Here is a 12,239-nt window from a genome sequence, read left to right as displayed (position 1 = left end):
CCTCAACCGCCTCTGGAACAACAGAACCGCCGCTGCTATACTGCGCATGCGTAGGAACCGAGCCACTGCTCACTGCGCATGCGTATGTGGAATAACCGAGCCCCCACGATCACTGCGCACGCGTATTCAACTAACCGTCGCTCCCTGCGCGTGCGCCACAGTCCCCGAGCCCCTCCTCCATGCGCATGGGTAATACTCGTGTTATAGATTCACATCCCGGACAGAGGATTCTGTTTCATCGCACACAGACCAGCTGCGCATGCGCAAACACAGTCTGCCTCCGTGTTGACGTTACGTGATGACGTAGAGTCCCTGGCGGACATCTTTGTTGTGGCATCTTATACAAATAAAGCTGCACTATAATACTGTGCAGGGCCCTTGGCCTTCATACTGTGAGGGAGTAAGCCCGGGACTAACCGCTTTCCCTGGGCCTTGTATACAGAGCCTGCCAGCATCAAACATGGCGGCGGCACCCACAGAGGGGGAGTCATGAGCCTGTGTCACTTCCGGCCCGGTCTATCTGCAGAGTATGGGTGAGCTGATTAATTCCCATCAGCCACCTGTTCCCGCACCGGAAACCAGCACACGGGCGTTATACCCCCGGGTAATCACCGAAAGTATACACCTGTACCGCCCCCCCCCCCCGGGTCATTATACCGAGCTCCCCGGGTAATAACCGACAGAATACACTTCTGTACCCCTCCCCCCTCCCTGGGTAATAACCGACAGAATACACCTCTGTACCCCTCCCCCCTCCCTGGGTAATAACCGACAGTATACACCTGTACCGCCCCCCCCCCCCGTGTCATTATACCGAGCTCCCCGTGTAATAACCGACAGAATACACCTCTGTACCCCTCCCTGGGTAATAACCGACAGTATACACCTCTGTACCCCCCCCCCCCCCACCTTTCCCCCCATGGTCATTATACCGAGCTCCCCGGGTAATAACCGACAATATACACATCTGTACCCCCCCCCCCCCCGGGTAATAACCGACAGAATACACCTGTATACCCCCCCCCCCCCCATGTCATTATACCGAGCTCCCCGGGGTAATAACCGACAATATACACCTCTGTAACCCCCCCCCCCCCCTGGGTAATAACCGACAGAATACACCTCTGTACCCCCCCCCCCCCCAGGTAATAACGACAGTATACACCTGTGTACCCCTCCCCCCCGGGTCATTATACCGAGTTCCCGGGTAATAATCGACAGTATACACCTCTGTACCCCCCGCCCATAGGGGGAGCTGACATGATGGGATTATATGTTGGTCCTTTACCTGCGATAAACAATCATTAACCTTTTATTTAACATGTGCATGCAACAGATGCTGGATCCCAGCACAGTAAGGGCACTGCTTATAGCAATAAAGCTGTCGCATGTTCTCACCAATCTATGCATGATATGCAATATCTGGTATACGTGTGCAATGTTCTTTCCACCTACTTCTTACAGGGTTTATTTATCCTTTTCCTTTCCAGAAGTTAACGGGCGAGCTCCTTTATCTGATGTCTCTGAGCGTGACAACTCATGACCTCTGAACTCCGTGCATGATGTCATGACTAAAACCAAAACGCAGCCGGGTGAGGGAGTGACGTCATCATGTGTGGGTGTAATCCCAGGAGAGGTTTTATTAAGTCCGCGTGTGATGTAAATGTTTTATTGCATCACTGATGATTAGTGGTAACATATAATGATGTAATAACTACTTCTAGTGACTTTTAAAGTCATGATGTTTTGTTTTCTTTCCCAAAATAGCTTTAAGATGAACAATCATGTAGGCGGGTGTCGGACAGCGCAGGCTCCTGACTGAAGGCTTCGAGGTGTAGCCAATGACTGCAAGATACAGACTGTCCCATCAGGGAGAACTAAGGTCCTATAACCTGCAGAGCAATGTACATGGCAGTGTTATTCAGCTATGTTATATGTTATCGGAAACAAATATATATCTAAATAAAATCCGAGCTCGGTACATCTCAATGTTATACATCGATGCATATAATATCATCTGTTAGCTCTCGCTCAGATGTCTATTTACAAAGGATTTCAATCGGTGAGGTTTGGATTGTGGGCCAAAACTATGGCATTTTAATAGTGTAATTTGTTCTCAGTGAGACTCCATTGAGTTCTGTGAGAGCCTGCTGCTAAGCATCGGGGACAGATCTGATCCGGTGAAACCGAGTGTCCTTTCTACTGATGAATGATGGGCTCTATCCCTGAGCTTTAAAGCAACAATCCTGCTGAATTTCAGGGTGTGTTTATTCTTCACATAGTGTGGCAGGGAGTCTCCGTACCTAACCCGAGCTATTCTTAGCCCAGAGGAGCCCATGCTTTCCCCATACTTACCAGTGGTACGTCCTGGACATTTAAACAGTCGTCCAGTAGGAAGCTGCAATGTGCTCCGACAGCTGAGCTGCCCAGGTTCCTGCAGTAGGGCTGTTTTCTAATGACTTTTCTATTCTTTTTCCAATGTATATATAAAGCCAGCCCGGCATGGAGCAGCCCGAGACCGCGTCTGATCTGGTAAATGCTGCAAACTTCGCCTTCGTTTCCTCAATACTTTTTAGTTTGCAGAATTTAGGCAAGGAATATACATATGTATATAGGTATCATGTGAATCTGCATACCTATCCACACGCATGAAACGGGAATGTAACAGGCATTGTTATCACGGTGTCTTGGTGCTTTGCCACAGTATTCGGAGACTGTAAATATGCCGAGTTATTAGGAGTATTGATTATAATGGGACGTGTCGGATTCTGCCTGTGGCTACCCGTCTGCACGGGATTGAATAAACTTCATTCAATGGTGACCGGCGCCTCCAAACGCGCTTCTTCTTGTTAATACACAGAACGGTACATTGTGACAGAAAAATGTCCGGGCGAGGACATTTCATCACGGCTTTGCCGGGAGAGGTATTAGCAGCGGGATGTTAGGGTGTATAGGGAGAGGTATTAGCCGCAGGATGTTAGGGTGTAAAGGGAGAGGTATTATCAGCAGGGTGTATAGGGAGAGGTATTAGCAGCGGGATGTTAGGGTGTATAGGGAGAGGTATTATCAGCAGGATGTTAGGGTGTATAGGGAGAGGTATTAGCAGCAGGGTGTTAGGGTGTATAGGGAGAGGTATTAGCAGAGGGATGTTAGGGTATATAGGGAGAGGTATTAGCAGCGGGATGTTAGGGTGTATAGGGAGAGGTATTAGCAGCGGGATGTTAGGGTGTATAGGGAGAGGTATTAGCAGCGGGATGTTAGGGTGTATGGGGAGAGGTATTAGCAGCGGGGTGTTAGGGTGTATAGGGAGAGGTATTAGCAGCGGGGTGTTAGGGTGTATAGGGGGAGGTATTAGCAGCAGGATGTTAGGGTGTATAGGGAGAGGTATTAGCAGCAGGGTGTTAGGGTGTATAGGGAGAGGTATTAGCAGAGGGATGTTAGGGTATATAGGGAGAGGTATTAGCAGCGGGATGTTAGGGTGTATAGGGAGAGGTATTAGCAGCGGGATGTTAGGGTGTATAGGGAGAGGTATTAGCCGCAGGATGTTAGGGTGTAAAGGGAGAGGTATTATCAGCAGGGTGTATAGGGAGAGGTATTATCAGCGGGATGTTAGGGTGTATAGGGAGAGGTATTAGCAGCGGGATGTTAGGGTGTATAGGGAGAGGTATTAGCAGCGGGGTGTTAGGGTGTATAGGGAGAGGTATTATCAGCAGGATGTTAGGGTGTATAGGGAGAGGTATTATCAGCAGGATGTTAGGGTGTATAGGGAGAGGTATTAGCAGCGGGATGTTAGGGTGTATAGGGAGAGGTATTAGCAGTGGGATGTTAGGGTGTATAGGGAGAGGTATTAGCAGCAGGATGTTAGGGTGTATAGGGGAGGTATTAGCAGCAGGATGTTAGGGTGTATAGGGAGGTATTAGCAGCGGGATGTTAGGGTGTATAGGTAGAGGTTTTATCAGCAGGATGTTAGGGTGTATAGGGAGAGGTATTATCAGCGGGATGTTAGGGTGTATAGGGAGAGGTATTAGCAGCGGGATGTTAGGGTGTATAGGGAGAGGTATTAGCAGCGGGATGTTAGGGTGTATAGGGAGAGGTATTATCAGCGGGATGTTAGGGTGTATAGGGAGAGGTATTATCAGCGGGGTGTTTGGTGTGTATAGGGAGAGGTATTAGCAGCGGGATGTTAGGGTGTATAGGGAGAGGTATTAGCAGCGGGATGTTAGGGTGTATAGGGAGAGGTATTAGCAGCGGGGTGTTAGGGTGTATAGGGAGAGGTATTATCAGCAGGATGTTAGGGTGTATAGGGAGAGGTATTAGCAGCGGGATGTTAGGGTGTATAGGGAGAGGTATTAGCAGCGGGGTGTTAGGGTGTATAGGGAGAGGTATTAGCAGCGGGATGTTAGGGTGTATAGGGAGAGGTATTAGCAGCGGGATGTTAGGGTGTATAGGGAGAGGTATTAGCAGCGGGATGTTAGGGTGTATAGGGAGAGGTATTAGCAGCGGGATGTTAGGGTGTATAGGGAGAGGTATTATCAGCGGGATGTTAGGGTGTATAGGGAGAGGTATTAGCAGCGGGATGTTAGGGTGTATAGGGAGAGGTATTAGCAGCGGGGTGTTAGGGTGTATAGGGAGAGGTATTAGCAGCGGGGTGTTAGGGTGTATAGGGAGAGGTATTAGCAGCGGGATGTTAGGGTGTATAGGGAGAGGTATTAGCAGCGGGATGTTAGGGTGTATAGGGAGAGGTATTATCAGCGGGATGTTAGGGTGTATAGGGAGAGGTATTAGCAGCGGGGTGTTTGGTGTGTATAGGGAGAGGTATTAGCAGCGGGGTGTTAGGGTGTATAGGGAGAGGTATTATCAGCGGGATGTTAGGGTGTATAGGGAGAGGTATTAGCAGTGGGATGTTAGGGTGTATAGGGAGAGGTATTAGCAGCGGGATGTTAGGGTGTATAGGGAGAGGTATTAGCAGCGGGATGTTAGGGTGTATAGGGAGAGGTATTAGCAGCGGGGTGTTAGGGTGTATAGGGAGAGGTATTAGCAGTGGGATGTTAGGGTGTATAGGGAGAGGTATTAGCAGCGGGATGTTAGGGTGTATAGGGAGAGGTATTAGCAGCGGGATGTTAGGGTGTATAGGGAGAGGTATTATCAGCGGGATGTTAGGGTGTATAGGGAGAGGTATTAGCAGCAGGGTGTTAGGGTGTATAGGGAGAGGTATTAGCAGCGGGGTGTTAGGGTGTATAGGGAGAGGTATTAGCAGCAGGATGTTAGGGTGTATAGGGAGAGGTATTAGCAGCGGGATGTTAGGGTGTATAGGGAGAGGTATTAGCAGCGGGATGTTAGGGTGTATAGGGAGAGGTATTAGCAGCGGGATGTTAGGGTGTATAGGGAGAGGTATTAGCAGCGGGATGTTAGGGTGTATAGGGAGAGGTATTATCAGCGGGATGTTAGGGTGTATAGGGAGAGGTATTAGCAGCGGGGTGTTTGGTGTGTATAGGGAGAGGTATTAGCAGCGGGGTGTTATAGATACATAGGTGAGACCTAATGTAGAGTTCCGCATTGTTTTAGGGACCATGCAGTAGCTTCAGCAGGATATCTATCAGAGATTGTGCAAAGAATGGCTTCTAAAATGGTGCGTCATAATATTAATGAAGAAAGACTGCAGGACCTTGGTATGTGCAGCGCGGAGAAGAAGGGAAATATGGCGGAAACTTTCAGATACATAGAGTACAGGAGGGCGGCGTGTTTCAGGGACAGACGCGCTCCAACACGAGATCATTCTCTGGGGCTGGAGGGAAGGGGACATGCGGAGGTGCTTCATGGAAAGGGTGGTGGACTCATGGACTCGACTCCCAGCAGGGGTAACGGAGGCTAATACAGTAAGGGAATCTTACAATGCTTAGGATAGGCCTAAACGGTCCTACGTTTTAAAGAGAGCCAAGGATCAGGATCAGGTATATCAGCTAGTCTGCTATAAAACCTCGATGAGCCAATTGTCTCTTATCTGCTGCCAGATCTCTGCAGATCTCCTCTATAACACTGGCACAATAGAAAGTCAAAAAAGGGAAAAGTTATTTGTTTTCTCCTGTGGCACAAAGAGAGAAATCCCCAGAAGCAAATCCCATTCCTCTGTGTTCTCAGGGGGAGAAAATCTCGTACGTGGCGCTCATTCCTCTGTTCTCGGGGAGAAAATCTCGTACGTGGCGCTCATTCCTCTGTGTTCTCAGGGGGAGAAAATCTCGTACGTGGCGCTCATTCCTCTGTGTTCTCAGGGGGAGAAAATCTCGTACGTGGCGCTCATTCCTCTGTGTTCTCAGGGGCAGAAAATCTCGTACGTGGTGCTCATTCCTCTGTGTTCTCAGGGGGAGAAAATCTCGTACGTGGCGCTCATTCCTCTATTCTCAGGGGGGAGAAAATCTCGTACGTGGCGCTCATTCCTCTGTGTTCTCAGGGGGGAGAAAATCTCGTACGTGGCGCTCATTCCTCTGTGTTCTCAGGGGGAGAAAATCTCGTACGTGGCGCTCATTCCTCTGTGTTCTCAGGGGGAGAAAATCTCGTACGTGGCGCTCATTCCTCTGTTCTCAGGGGGAGAAAATCTCGTACGTGGCGCTCATTCCTCTGTTCTCAGGGGGAGAAAATCTCGTACGTGGCGCTCATTCCTCTGTTCTCAGGGGGAGAAAATCTCGTACGTGGCGCTCATTCCTCTGTTCTTGGGGGCAGAAAATCTCGTACGTGGCGCTCATTCCTCTGTTCTCGGGCAGAAAATCTCGTACGTGGCGCTCATTCCTCTGTTCTCGGGCAGAAAATCTCGTACGTGGCGCTCATTCCTCTGTTCTCGGGCAGAAAATCTCGTACGTGGCGCTCATTCCTCTGTTCTTGGGGGCAGAAAATCTCGTACGTGGCGCTCATTCCTCTGTTCTCGGGCAGAAAATCTCGTACGTGGCGCTCATTCCTCTGTTCTTGGGGGCATAAAATCTCGTACGTGGCGCTCATTCCTCTGTTCTCAGGGGTGAGAAAATCTCGTACGTGGCGCTCATTCCTCTGTGTTCTCGGGGGGAGACAAACTCATACGTGGCGCTCATTCCTCTATGTTCTCGGGGGGCAGAAAATCTCGTACGTGGCGCTCATTCCTCTGTGTTCTCGGGGGGGCAGAAAATCTCGTACGTTGCGCTCATTCCTCTGTTCTCAGGAGGAGAAAATCTTGTACGTGGCGCTCATTCCTCTGTGTTCTCAGGGGGGCAGAAAATCTCGTACGTGGCGCTCATTCCTCTGTTCTCGGGGAGAAAATCTCGTACATGGCGCTCATTCCTCTGTTCTCGGGAGGAGAAAATCTCGTACGTGGCGCTCATTCCTCTGTTCTCGGGCAGAAAATCTCATACGTGGCGCTCATTCCTCTGTGTTCTCGGGCAGAAAATCTCGTACGTGGCGCTCATTCCTCTGTGTTCTCGGGCAGAAAATCTTGTACGTGGCGCTCATTCCTCTGTGTTCTCGGGCAGAAAATCTCGTACGTGGCGCTCATTCCTCTGTGTTCTCGGGCAGAAAATCTCGTACGTGGCGCTCATTCCTCTGTGTTCTCATTGGCAGATCACTTTTGAAGACGTGGCTGTTTATTTCTCAGAGGGGGAGTGGGCGTCACTGGAGGAGTGGCAGAAGGAGCTCTACAGGAATGTGATGAAGGAGAATTATGAGGCGGTCTCATCGCTGGGTAAGGTGCTCCAGCTTGGGTTCCACCTAATGAATCTGGGATATGGAGGGTTAAATAAAAAGCATTATCAAGGATGTTTCACAGTAAAGGAACAGCCTTCCAGGAACCGCTACGAAAAAATAACTAGATGTAGCAGCCCAACATAGAAGTAACAGTGATGTGTTAGTTTAAATGTAGGTAATTGAGACCTTATCCTATTAAACATATTCATGTTATTAGATGTGTTTGCTACTATGTTGGACTGCATCAATGGGAGGGGGAGAGCCATGGTGTGAAAATTGTCCCAAAGGGCCCTCCTTCCTTTCTCACAAACACAATTATCACTTCTTCCTCTTCAGGATTCCCAGCTGTGAAATCTGTAATGGTCTCGGGGGTGGACCGGGGCAGCGAGCAGCAGACCCCAGTGAAATTGGAAGGCAGCCCTCACAACCGTGGTGAGTGAGCAAGGCCTGAGTGTTTAATACGGAAGGTCCGGGGAAGCTGCGATAATATGCGGCTGTCTCCTCGCTCCAGGGGGACCTTTTACCAATGTCGCATGCAAAATGCTCTAATCGAGCAGAGCGGGCATTCGGCTTGGAAGCAGCGGGAGGGTTGGAGATCAGATGGGACTTTCAGAAGTGTCAAAAATGTCAAAAAGATAGGAGCAGAGAATAGGAAATGCTGGAAGGATTGTATGCGGAGCACAGCGACCTTCTCCCTGTGAGCATAGGGGTGTGATTGTCATTGTTGTTTGCCCTCCCTGTATTCACCATGGCTGATAAACCTCGATCAGTGTTAATTTCAGCTCCAGGGTCCCCTTAGCTTCTGAAATCCTTTTGTGCTGCTGATTTCTCACCACCGGGAGACACAAATTAGAGCAGGGGTGGCCAACTCCAGTCTTCAAGGGCCACCAACAGGTCAGGTTTTAAGGATATCCCTGCTTCACAGGTGGCTCAGTCAGAATGACTGAACTGCCTGTGCTGAAGCAGGGATATCCTTAAAACCTGACCTGTTGGTGGCCCTTGAAGACTGGAGTTGGCTAGCCCTAAATTAGATGTTTAATTCTCCAGCGTCCCATTGGCCAGCGTCACGCAGGGGATTTTAACAACGGGTAGGAATCGCAGCATCTCTCCCCGGGTCCCCAGAGCTGACATTAATTACAATTACATGTGGTCTTATTAGGTTAATTTTTGTTGTTGTTTGATAATAGTACACGGTTCGGTGATCTGTGTAGCTGTTGTGACCCACCTTGCCTTGTTCCCGAGGATTACTGGAGCATCACCAGGTGTAAGTTTAGAAAGGAATTTTAATTGACCCCTGTTTCTCTTTCAGCGGATGTTGGGGCTTTTGTTGAGAATGTGAAAAAGTCGGAGTCCAGTGAATTCTCCAACAGGCAGAGCTATCCGCAGGAAAACCATAACCATCTACGACCGTACATGGACAATCAGCGCTGCATTAGGAGACCAAACTCTAACGGATATTGTCATGAGAATGTCAGACTGCCATTAACAAAGCCCATTAAACATGAGGACGATAACGATAGTCCATTCACGTCTGTGCAGAATGAATCACTTCTTGTGGGAACTTCTTCTTTGGGATTAGGCAATATAGTGACCTGCCAAGATGAAGTACGACAGAAGAAGCCTATAGTGAAGCACAAGTCAGTGGCTGGATTTATGGAAAGGTACCAGAACCCTGACACTACCGAAGCCATCCACAGAACAGACACTTTTTTGCCATGCAGTATCTGTAAGAAAACCTTTACTAACATATACCGTCTCACAATCCATGCTAGGGTTCACACAGGAGAGAAGCCGTATGTGTGCAGAGACTGCGGGAAAGGCTTTTCTCGGTCAGACTATTTAAAAGCTCACAAACGCTTGCACACAGGGGAGAAGCCCTTCAAATGTTCTGACTGTGAGAAGAGTTTTGGTGAGAGAGGTATTCTTAGGAAGCACCAAACAACCCACATAGGAAAGCAGGACAGGCTAGTGAGAAATGTGAAAAGGATGCTTCAACTGGACTCTTCTGGCAACCAGGTGAATCCCATCTCTGAAAAAACGTACTTGTGTAATGTGTGTGAAAAGACATTTAGCAAATCTTATAACCTTAAGGTTCATCAGAGAATTCACACAGGTGAGAAACCATATATATGTCCCAAGTGTGGTAAGAGCTTTTCTCAGAATGCTAAGTTGAAGATTCACCGGACAACTCATGAGGAATGGGCACATGAAGCCAGCAGACTAAGGAAGGTTAAACCCACTGCTAGGCTTGAGAAACTGCACAAATGTAATGTGTGTGAGAAGAGCTTCAATAAATCCTACAGCCTCAAGGTTCACCTGAGAACGCACACAGGGGAGAAACCCTACCCATGTGACCAATGCCACAAAAGCTTTTCAAAGAGCAACCTTCTTACTGTCCACAAGAGGACTCATAGCGGTGAAAGGCCATACCAGTGCATGGAATGTCTAAAGAGCTTCAGTGTCATTTCCCACTTGCGGGTCCACAAGAGAACCCACACAGGAGAGAGGCCGTACAAATGCACAGAGTGCATGAAAAGTTTCAGTGACTACTCCTCAATGGTTAGGCACCAGAGGATCCACACGGGCGCCAAGCCATACCAGTGCAACATATGCAAGAAGAGCTTCCGGGAGAAGTCTCACCTCACCGTGCACAAGAGAACCCACACTGGAGAGCGTCCATACAAGTGCACGGAGTGCGAGAAAACCTTTAGTGACTGCTCCTCTTTTGTAGAACACCGCAGGAATCACACGGGCGCCAGGCCTCACAAGTGTGAGGTGTGCCAGAAGTGCTTCACTAAGGCTTACACACTGAAAATCCATCACAGAGTGCACACTGGGGAGAGGCCGTATAAATGTAACCAGTGCACCAGAAGTTTCACCATCAACTATCACCTGAAGCTGCACGAGAGAACTCACATAGGGAACACTTGAGTATACTCCGTATTGGGAAACTTAACATGGCAGGGAAGATAATTGTTGATAAGCAAGATACATGCAAAAAGTAGAACATTTAATACTAGCCCACTTCGTATATGTCATGTCAGAGGAGGGGAAATTCACTCTTACACAAGTATTATTTAAATTAGATTTGTAAGTTATTGCTAGCGTCTGTAATATAATATACCTCAGTTGTACTTGAGTAGCTGTAATTTATAATACATGATAGTTTCATAAATAGACCCAAAAGACTTTATAGAAACAGACATTGATGGCAGAAAAGATCCACTTGGCTCATTTTGGAAAATGCTTTATGGTAGGGGTGCTCAGCTCCAGTCCACAGGTGGCCCAATCAGTCCCTGCTTCAGCACAGGTGGCTCAGAGGCTGTCTTTGACCCACTTGTGCTGCGGGAGGGGGGTGCTTGAGGCCTGGAGTGAGCAAACCTGCTTTATGGTCTGGATCTCATTTTAATCCAGGTAGAAACATCCCCCAGTGGCTACTTCACACGTCGTCCTTTGTTTATTCATACAAGGACTACACAAGTGTAGCTAAAGTGTGGTTGTAAAGGTTAAAGAGATAATCAGCCATCCTAGATGCACGCTAGTTTAAATGGACGTTGTGTATTACTCTTCTGATTCGCTGCTGCGCTTGTAATTAAGTAAAGCCATTCCAGAGCGACGATATTTATTTTTTTAAATATTTAATTTTTGTTTGGGGCAAGTACAAATCTTGTCACCTTAAGTTAATGAAAGTCCGTTATAGCTTTGTATTGGCCGATAAATAAAAAGTGCCCTCTGAAAAGGATTTCAACCAACATGTTCCTCGGCCATGTCAAAAGAACAAAAAGATATGTGATGAGAGCATCAGATTAAAAAATGCTGCATGACGACACGCCATTATCGACCATCCTCTTTTATTTAACTTCTGCATAGTACATAAGTCATCTTCAGTGAAACAATCGATAGGCAATGAACATGATCAGCTTCTCACAACAAGCTGGCTTTAATCAGAATCTCATTCTGAGGGATAGAAAACAAATCCTACAGACTCACTGATTGCAGCCGAAAGAAAAGAGTCAGTACGCCGTGAGCATGATTGTCAGTTGGACATGTGGGGGGTTCATTGATACATTTCCTGATATTGAGGCATTTGTAGATTGTTTTGGGGCATCGAGCATTCAAGTTAATGCACACTGAAGTATTCATATCCATTTTAACACAGCGCTACCTGGTAACTCCTAGGCCTATTGGTTGTAGAGATGTGTAGGCTTCCCCAACCCTTTACACCCAGCGCATGTGTTGGGCTGGATACCGCTGATTGGAGTAGTGTTTATTTATACAATGTGTTACCAGGAAGTAATACAGTGAGAGTTACCTCTCGTTTTCATGTATGTCCTGGGCACAGAGTTAAGACAAATAATACATGGTTAGAAATACATAGTTACATAAGTGAACAGGGTATACATTATATACAAGACATAGCATGCACAGTTAGAGATAATATATATTATGGGCGTATGTACCAGTTACAGACCAGATTAAAGTGTGAGACAGCCTTAGTTTTGAAAGAACTTAGACTGGTGGTGGCTGTGAGATTC

General features: G+C 47.8%; 2 protein-coding genes across 16 annotated transcripts in view; one reads left to right on the top strand and one right to left on the bottom strand.

The window, feature by feature from the left end:
* LOC142492563 (uncharacterized) overlaps positions 1 to 82 on the bottom strand; it is a 76,055-nt gene extending 75,973 nt beyond the window's left edge. The window contains exon 1 of the mRNA XM_075595293.1: positions 1 to 82. This exon is cut by the window's left edge and continues 20 nt beyond it. The gene's annotated coding sequence lies outside the window, so the exon portion shown is untranslated.
* Positions 83 to 326: 244 nt separating this feature from the next.
* On the top strand, positions 327 to 11,446 carry LOC142492557 (uncharacterized). 15 transcript variants are annotated; one of them, XM_075595275.1, is made up of 8 exons: positions 327 to 604; positions 1,491 to 1,659; positions 1,768 to 1,882; positions 2,493 to 2,532; positions 5,566 to 5,669; positions 7,582 to 7,702; positions 8,041 to 8,136; positions 9,014 to 11,446. In XM_075595275.1, exons 5-8 carry the CDS (start codon positions 5,646 to 5,648, stop codon positions 10,633 to 10,635), a joined length of 1,863 nt encoding a protein of 620 aa, XP_075451390.1. In that variant the 5' UTR covers positions 327 to 604; positions 1,491 to 1,659; positions 1,768 to 1,882; positions 2,493 to 2,532; positions 5,566 to 5,645; the 3' UTR covers positions 10,636 to 11,446. The 15 variants fall into 15 exon arrangements, with proteins under 15 accessions (XP_075451390.1, XP_075451389.1, XP_075451379.1 ...); XM_075595274.1 differs by having other exon boundaries at positions 1,768 to 2,532; XM_075595273.1 differs by lacking the exon at positions 5,566 to 5,669 and having other exon boundaries at positions 328 to 604; positions 1,491 to 1,592; positions 2,497 to 2,532.
* The last annotated feature ends 793 nt before the right edge of the window (positions 11,447 to 12,239 follow it).

The sequence above is a fragment of the Ascaphus truei genome, chromosome 4, assembly GCF_040206685.1.
Source record: "Ascaphus truei isolate aAscTru1 chromosome 4, aAscTru1.hap1, whole genome shotgun sequence".
NCBI classification, from domain to species: Eukaryota; Metazoa; Chordata; class Amphibia; order Anura; family Ascaphidae; genus Ascaphus; species Ascaphus truei.
This window is presented reverse-complemented; position numbering and strand designations above follow the sequence as displayed.